The 9,170-nt window shown below is 43.8% G+C and overlaps 2 protein-coding genes across 4 annotated transcripts in view; one reads left to right on the top strand and one right to left on the bottom strand.

Moving 5' to 3' along the window:
• LOC309714138 (uncharacterized protein) overlaps positions 1-9,170 on the bottom strand; it is a 272,480-nt gene that overhangs the window by 64,904 nt on the left and 198,406 nt on the right. The gene's annotated exons all lie outside the window — the stretch shown is intronic.
• On the top strand, positions 489-5,426 carry LOC309714141 (E3 SUMO-protein ligase ZBED1-like). The gene is made up of 3 exons (XM_082546355.1): positions 489-4,077; positions 4,377-4,527; positions 4,633-5,426. Exons 1-3 carry the CDS (start codon positions 2,807-2,809, stop codon positions 5,077-5,079), a joined length of 1,869 nt encoding a protein of 622 aa, XP_082402481.1. The 5' UTR covers positions 489-2,806; the 3' UTR covers positions 5,080-5,426.

The following is a 9,170-nucleotide window of genomic DNA, read 5'->3' on the forward strand; positions in this document are numbered from 1 at the left end:
TTTGCCTCTGCGTCACCTGGTCCAGCCTCTAGGTCTGGGTCTGCAGTCAACCGGCCGCATTCCAGGCTATGGGTTGGGCGCCATGGCCGTCGTGGGCAGACCCCCTTCGCCTGAGTCATGGACAGATAGAGCTGGGTGTCATCTGCATAGCAGTGAAAATGTATGCTATGTCTTCTAATGATGCTGCCTAAGAGAACAGACTGTGGCTCATTGTGGCGATTGTGGCTCAAGACTTGGGAGTTCGCCTTGTAATTGGAAGGTTGCTGGTTCGAGCCCCAGCTTGGACAGTCTTGGTCGTTGTGTCCTTGGGCAAGAGACTTCACCCATTGCCTACTGGTGGTGGTCAGAGGGCCCGGTGGCGCCAGTGTCCGGCAGCCTCGCCTCTGTCAGTGCGCCCCAGGGTGAATGTGTGTGTGAATGTGTGCGTGAATATTATATATATATATATATATATATATATTTGTATATTTGTGGATATATGACTGACTTTAATTATTACACATTCGCACATAAATACGTTACGTCATATTCAGTACTTTTGACAGTTCACTCTTCGGTCGCTCCATCTTTTTTGGGAAATTCCACATACATAAATGTAAATTTCAAAACTCAACCCCATCATTTAATTTGTTTTTGATTGAAATTGAATATTACTTAAACTCTCTTAAATTAACTTCCAATAAAAAAGGTTTATCATTGATTGAAATTCATTCGGAAATGTTTAACGAATGAGCTGCTATTGTAATGGCCTTTTTACTTTTTTTTTTTTTTTTTTGCCTGTCCCATTTGGTTCTTTAGCCATCAGAATTGTTGTCTGAAGACCAACAAGGATACCCAATGGATTTACTTTGCCAAATGGATCATCGTGGCATTGCCGTATTGGTCCATTTGGTCGATCTTTGTTTTTATTATTTATTATATTTTATTTTCAGATGTTACAGACGGGACAGACATGAGTGAGGGATAGGAAAGGGAGGAAGGAAAGGAAAAACAGAAGGGGAGAGGGACAGTGAGAAAGGGGGGAGAAAAAAAATAAAAATCTCCTGGATCACCTGTTGAGAGAAAAATAGAAAACAAGCAAAAAAAACAAAGCAACATACTAAACACAACACCATCGCATTAATCTAGCTAAGTGTAAACAGCAGTAAATACTAAATATTCAATGTTGTTGTGCAGCACGCAGGACAGATGTGCTTCGAAGTAGCGGCCAAGAAAGGTGTAATTTGGGTCTGCGAGCAGTGAACACCCGTGTGCATACCTGTGTGGATCAGCGTGCTTGTATTCCAAAGGTTTTTCCATGTAACGATCTGCTAGGGAGTGTGGGGGGGCCACAGCCCCGTCCTCCAGGGTGTGAAGCGGGTATGGAGGAGATCAAAACTCCAGACATCCAGAGGCCCCCAGAACACAAGAGACCATGGAAGACCAACAGAGGGGCAGCCGCGCCACTGTTCCAGTAAGAGCTGAGGAGAGTCCCAGATGAGGGTTCACTCAGCAGCCGCGGAGCAGAAGCCAGGGGGAGTTGCAGTGACGCGCCCATGAGCTCCGCCGGCCCCCAGCTGTGCCTGAGTGACCGAGCCCCAGGCCGAGAGGCCGGGGGCACCCCACCTCCGAAGGGGCCCGAGCGAGCCCCAGGCTCCAGGCCCCGATAAGCGGCCGCCAAGGAGTGAGCCGGTGTGTACCTGGACGCCCACCCCCAGACACAAAGAACCACCAACGCACCGACACCCGAGGGAGTCCGCCACCGGCAGGGGAAGTGGTGGTGGGTGGAGATAGGCCTCCAAACCTTGGAGGGCCTGAGGTGTCCCCAGAGAGGTGGCGTCTGATACCCAACCTGACATATAGACACAGACATACAGGCACACACAGACACAAACATCCATTCCCACCCTCATGCTCTCATGTGCACTTACTCCACACTCAACCAACGTGGAGACAGACATAAAGAGACGCTGTACACACGATCACACTCCCCAAGCGTACTCTACAAACTGGGTCTAGGTACCCTTGCCCCTGGAGGGGGGAACTGCACCCAGACCCAGGTGGTGGTACCCTTTTCCCTGCGGTGGGGAGAGGCAGACCACCCCGACTCCGTAGCAGCAGGGAGGCCCCACACCCCAGACCGCAGTCGGACGGCCAACTCCTCCTAGCCCTCCCGCTCCAGCAGGCCGCAGAGAACGGGGGTGGGAGAAGACTCCAAACCTCCCTCCACCCGCTCATTGTAGTGTTGATGCATGTGTGTTCTAAGGTGCAATTAAAACCCAGGAGGGCATGGAGCTACCTGCCAAGGAGCAGCAGGTAAGCGCATAGTCCCTCCTGATAGCCCTTAATGTCTAAGTGTATTTAAAATTGAGAGGTGGGCAACGACGCCAGGGGTGAGGTGTACACCCTGATGGTAATTTGGACTCCGTGATTGTGCCCACCCCCAAGATCCTATATGTATGTGTAATGAGAGTGTGAATAATGTGAATGTCTAAGTTGGGGAAGTAGGTGACCACAGCAGTGAAAGACAAGAGAAAGAAAGAAACCACATGAACTGTGAGCAACAACAACAAAAAAGAAACGAAACGGAAACATTCCAATTAAAGCAATGACGGAGGGTGACGGTGTTATATCTGCTATAGGGGTGGGTTTAAAAAATCGATTCATTGATTAAATTCGATTCTAACTGGAATAAAACGATATCGATTCATTAAATCCTGAAATCGATTTTTTTTTATACATATGTAGTTTGCCGCGTATGAAACTTGCAAGCGGTTAACATGAGGAAATCACGCGAGAGTTAAGTGACCTGGACGCATGAACCATCATGGCTACTCCCGGGAATGTGCCACCGAGCCTAAAGGCAGATGTCTGGCAACACTTTGGATTTAAGAACTGTGAAGACAGTGAAGAGCCGGACAAAAGCAAAGCCGTATGTAAGATGTGCAAAATGGAGGTAAAGCACTGTGGAAATACCACAAATCTCAGAAATCATTTAACGAGGCATCATCCAGATATCCTGCTAGCAAAAACGGCCGACACCAAGCAACGCTCACTCGAAAAGGCATTTGCAGTGAAGTTTGAATCCACTTCTCCACGTGCCCAAAAGATAACCCAGTCTGTGGCAACTTTCATATGTAAAGCTATACGTCCATACAGCGTTGTTGAAAATGATGGCTTCCAAAACCTCATTAATACGCTAGAACCACGCTATGTTTTACCAACACGCAAACATTTGAGTGAAGTGGTAATCCCAAACATGTATGAAAAAGTGAAACACGATGTTACAGCCTCTCTCAAGTCAGCAGAGAGAGTCGCTATAACCTGTGACAGCTGGACATCCAGAGCAACAGATAACTACCTGACTATCACCTCACACCATATCGACCAGGAGTGGAAACTTGTGTCTCATGTCTTACAGACAAGAACCACTGAAGCAAGCCACACAGCAGCTAATTTATCTGAAATTATGTTCAAAGCAATCGAAGAATGGGAGCTTACAAACAAAAATCCAGTCATCGTAACTGACAATGCTGCAAATATGGTGCGAGCTGTGGAAATAACGGGCTGGTTGCACATTGGTTGTTTTGCCCACACACTCAATTTAGCTTCACAAGCAGGACTGAAAGTTCCAGCTGTTGCTCAGCTGCTTGGCCGAGTGAGACGCATAGCATCCTTTTTTCATCGCAGCACTGTTGCAAGTCGCAAGCTTAAAGAGAAGCAAAAGATACTGAATCTACCTGCCCATAAGCTGGTGAATGATGGGGTGACCAGATGGAACAGCACATTGGAGATGCTGGAACGCTTCCTAGAGCAACAACCAGCAATCTCTGCAGCTCTACTCTCACCTGAAGTGAGGAGAAGTGACAGTAATCGCTGTAGTCTTACAGAGGCTGACATAACTGATGGAGAAGATATAGTGAAAGCTTTGAAGCCGCTGAAAGCAGCCACACTGGTTATGTCTGAAGAAAAGTCCCCGACCCTTTCCATCATTGCACCTCTGCATGCACAGCTGCTGGAGAAGATGATCAGTGTCTCTCACGACTCCTCACTGATTAAAGACCTCAAGACTGCTGTATACGACAACTTGAAGTCAAGGTATGTTTATGAATTGTGTGTATATGCCATGAATGAGTGTAACTGTATGGATGCATGTATTACATGAAAATTCTTATTATAGTGAAAAAAAATATATATATTATAAAAATGTTAGTTAAGCCCTCTTGTCTAGTAATAGGCCTTTTGATTTTATATCTATCTATCTATAGATGTTTATATATAAATTATGGAAACAAAGTCGTATATTAATGTTTCTGATCTTGCATGAGTGTATGTAACCATGCACATGTATATCCAACATAATAAACTGAGTTAAATGTGCAAAATCTCTTTTCAAGATATGTGGCCCTAAAGGACAAGCTGTACATTGCATCAGCATTAGATCCTCGCTTTAAGGCCCTGCCATTCTTGTCCAAAGAGACCTGTAACAACACATTCTCTCAGTTGGTGTTGGAAGCAGCAGGTTTGGAGAACGTGGACACAGCTATTGTGAGTTACAGAAACAAAAACAAAAAATTATTGGTTTTTTTGCACTACTCGAGTTAGAATATAAATAGTAATTTCTTTATTAATTAAGTTTTCATTTTTCTACAGCGACAGTCTGATGGTGACACATCTGAGGAAACTGTCCCTGACATCTCTCTTGATGGTGTTGATGAAGTGGATTATGCCCCTCCAATTAAGAGGTCAAAGGACTCTGCATTAATTTTTCTCCTTGGGCCAGCCTACTCAACAAAAACCACAGCACCACAGAAAACACCAACTCAGAAGGCAAAGGAAGAAGTGAATCGATACAGGGACGTTGAGCCTGTTGCACTTTCTGAGGATCCTTTGATCTGGTGGAGGGACCATGAAAGGGAATATCCTCTCTTGGCTCTACAAGCAAAGCAGTATCTTTCCATACCTGGGACCAGTGTTCCTTCTGAACGAGTGTTTTCAACTGCTGGTGACATTGTTACCGCACAAAGGAGCTGCCTGACTCCACAACATGTAGACCAGCTTCTCTTCTTGCAGAAAAACCTTACAGTCTCAAAGAAGTGAGAGGGTAGTTATAAATAAGGCTAAATTGCATTAGTTTCACAGAGGTTTTACAATACTGTTCAGTATGTTTTCATTTTTTGAAGTATTTTAAAAGGCAGTTTTTCATTTTCTGATCGGTCAGTTTCTGTCAGTTCACTTGTACACGCTGTGTTATCCTGTGTGTCTCCAAAACACAATAGTGGATATCAGAAAAGCTGTGTGAGACACTAACAGCAAAACTATTTCTCTGAGGTTTTACTGATGTTTACAAAAGATGTGTTCTATTTGCACTGGATCCCTGATCCACTTGAAATGTATGTATGGAAAAAAAATATATACTAATGTTAATTAAAAATTACATTATTTAACTGCTTTAGTATCTGTTCTTAATTTTGAAATTTATGTAATTCATTCACAAGGCTTAGAGGGTTCTTTTGACAGTACATATACAAGGTGAATTATCATAATTTTATATATACTCATATGGAAAAGATATATATAAATCTTATAAAGTTTTTATCTGTCTTGTATGAAACTTGTATGAAAAGCATACAAGAGTGAAAACACATATATCCCTTGAAAAATTATATAATGAAACTTGTATGTTTTGTATACTTACTAAAAAATATATGAAAGTAATGAGAAAGTGGCCACTTTCATGAGTAAATCATGTATGTTTTTACTATTTCTTTTCCATATGGGTATTATGGTTCATATAATAATATTTCGGACTGATTCAAAATCGAATCGAATCGAATCGAATCGTGGATCGAATCGATTCGGGACCTTGTGAATCGGAATCGAATCGATTCTAGAAATCAGTGACGATACCCAGCCCTAATCTGCTATGACATCATATTGATATTACTAGGTTAAACCCATGTTAAAAGAGAAAGTGTGAATGAATAAGAAACGAGTGTAGCGGGTTCTTATCTGGAGTGCAGTCAATATAACCACGGTGTGGTGCCGGGGTCGCGGTAGAGCTGTCCGTCCAGGTAGAGCCGGTCCACGGCGATGACAGCACGGGAGCCTTTCTGGATGAAGCTACGTCGAACTGGGAACAGAACCTTGCGTCGTTCCAGGATCTCTTTGGGGAACTGGTCGTTCACGCTGAAGTCCGTTCCTTTCAGCTCTCTGCCGCGACTCTTCACCTGTTCCTTCTGTTTGAATTGACCGAATTTGGCCACAATAGGCCATGGTCTCCCGGTCCGTGACCGCGCGCCCCCCAAGCGATGTACTCTATCGAAGTCGATGTTCTTTACGGTGTCCTCCGGCAGCTTCAGGTGGATTTTAATGAAGCTTTTCACCGTTGCCTCTGCGTCCTCTCCGGCAGTTTCTGGAATACCAGAAAACACAAGATTATCTCTCATGCTACGGGCTTGTAGATCGATAACGGACTCTTTTATTTTTTTATTTTCAATGTTTAGCTGGGTCACGTTATCGGTGAGAGATTTGACCGACTCCCGTAGCGTGGCATTTTCAGCGGCAAGCGTTTCCACCTGCTGCTGGCTGAATTCCAGGGATTCTCTCAGAGATTTAAATTCCCGGTGTAAAATCTCCACCAGGGACAGCCTCGCATCGAAACTGGACAATCGCTTGTCGATTGACTCCAGGATGTCTGCGATGTCTTTGCCGGCAGGCGATGTTGTACCGGGGGAGTCTGCCAGGCGATATCTCTTCGATGACGGCGTCTCAATTTTGGCCGGGGAGGATGCACTCTGGGCCTTCTGCATTACTAAATCTTGAAAACAGCGGTCGATGTAATCTTGGAGAGCGTCTAAACTCTCCCCGTTGTCCTCCAGGGTGTTAGAGATGATAAAACAGATGTTGTTAGTTATATGACAATTGATTAGTATATTTGGTAATACTGAAGCTTGAAAAACCTTTGTTAAACTCTATGCTACCATTTGCTTTTTCTCCGCCAAAATTTCTGGCGTCTGACGTCACCTACAACATGGGTCGCTTACCTTGTCCTCGTCTCTTTTTACTTGTTTTAACAAATCAGCCTTAAATCGTCTTCAGACTGTGCAGAATGGTGCAGCACGTCTCTTAACAGGCACCAAGAGAAGATTGCATATCACTCCAGTCTTGGCCTCCCTTCACTGGTTGCCTGTAAATTTTAGGTTTCATTTTAAAATTTTAGTTCTAACCTTTAGGGCCCTGCATGGTCAGGCTCCTCAATATTTATCTGACCTGCTGAAACCACATTCATCTTCTCGGGGTTTAAGGTCATTAGATCAGAGACTGCTGGTGGTACCGCGCACTCGTTTTAAAACTCGTGGTGATTGGGCCTTTCAGACTGTAGCACCACGGTTGTTGAATTTTCTCCCACTGTCTCTTCGCTGCACGCACTCCATTGATTATTTTAAGAAACAGCTGAAGACATTTTTATTTAGAAAAGAATTTGATTAATTTCTTCTTATGCTGTTTTTATTGTTTTATTGTTTTACATTGTTTTATTTACAGTTATATTGTTTTTATATTCCCATTTTCTGTGTTGTAAAGCACTTTGTGATTTTTATCTGTGAAAAGCGCTATATAAATAAATTTTACTTACTTACTTACTGTCACAACTTTCAAATACAAAGTTGTTATGGAGTCTGTCACATTCCCCCCCTTTTTTCTTTTTTTTTTCCCTTTATTTATTTATCCTTCTTATTTCATTGTACTGTATATTGTTACTCTTATTTTCCTTGTATGTCTACTGTACAAACTGAACTGGACTGACTGACCTTTTGCTTTATGGTTTCAATAAAGTTTGGAAAAGAAAAAAACAACCTCTTCGGCCGCTCCCGTCTGCAGTATTTTGCGGCACAATTCTCCACACCCACTGCCGCGCTATGAATTGTGGGATATATGGGACCACGAAGCGTGCACCGGACCACGCTTGATATTTGGGGAAGTCGACGGCGCATTTGGAGCACACTTTGAATTGGGACAGCTATCGTCGCGTGGCGGTGACATAACCGCACTTAAAATGCGTACTTCAAGCGTGCAGTCGCTGGTCGTGTCCAAATTCATGGATTGCATCCTCCTGAGGCCGCATTTGTAGACCGATTACGTCACAGCGACGCGCCGAAGGCTGTCCAAATTCGTAGACTCCTCCGAATGCAGCCGACAAATGCGTCCTCCTTTTCCCCGAATTTGAAGGATGGGTTGGGTGTGTCCTTCGTGGCCTACCATATCCCAGAATTCATAGCGCGGCTCAGCCAAACTCCAGTTTCCAACAATGGCGGTCGCTACTAAGTTTTAAAATTACTCATACTAATCTTTCTGTGTCACAAAATAAACTTTTAACATATTTTCAGGCGAGAAAGTAGCTGTGTAAACATCAAATATCTGCTCGGTTTATCAAGGTATCGCATATTTGCAAAAGTGCTTCGACGTTTTCGGAGACGTCTGCTACCCACCAGCTCGATAGCTAGCCGGGAGCTCGAGAACGGCACAACTCCCGGCACATCATTTTCAGATCACCGCGGACTATCGCTGCTCGGGTTAAACGTAATATATAAGTCACTTAGACAACCTAAAAATGTTATTGTTGGGCTTTTTTTCAGTGTTTTGTTTGTTCGTGAGTAAATCGGTTTGGCTGAGATTAAAGTTATTAGATTAGATTAGATAAAATAAAACTTTATTAATCCCCCGGGTGGGTTCCTCCTTGGTTTTTACACAGCTGACTAAACGTGAAACAGAAAACTGATTAAACAGAAGTATGAGACAGTCGAGAATTTACACCAGTGTCCTGTTATATTTTAGATAGCAAGGAGCAGACGGCTGAGTTTATTAAACTCCACCGAGACAGCGGTGACGCTAATCAGAAGGCTAGACCGTCCAATTTCACGGCCGTTTACTTCTGGCCTACCCGACCTTCTGAGGACCCGGCCCACGTAGACCGCGAAGGCTGGGTCCTCAGGAGGATGCAGCCCATGAATTTGGACACGACCTCTTTCTCATTTATTTTGGTCATGCTTATACACTAATCTTTTCTGGCAAGAATTTTGTGTTTTTGTTGTTTCCTTTATCTTTTCTGAGTTCTCTCTTTGTTACGAGAAAATATTGTTTGGTTTCTTTAAGTACCCCATGCACAGGGCGAACGAATTTTATTTGATTAA

The sequence above is a fragment of the Aulonocara stuartgranti genome (assembly GCF_965226115.1).
Source record: "Aulonocara stuartgranti genome assembly, chromosome: 9".
NCBI classification, from domain to species: Eukaryota; Metazoa; Chordata; class Actinopteri; order Cichliformes; family Cichlidae; genus Aulonocara; species Aulonocara stuartgranti.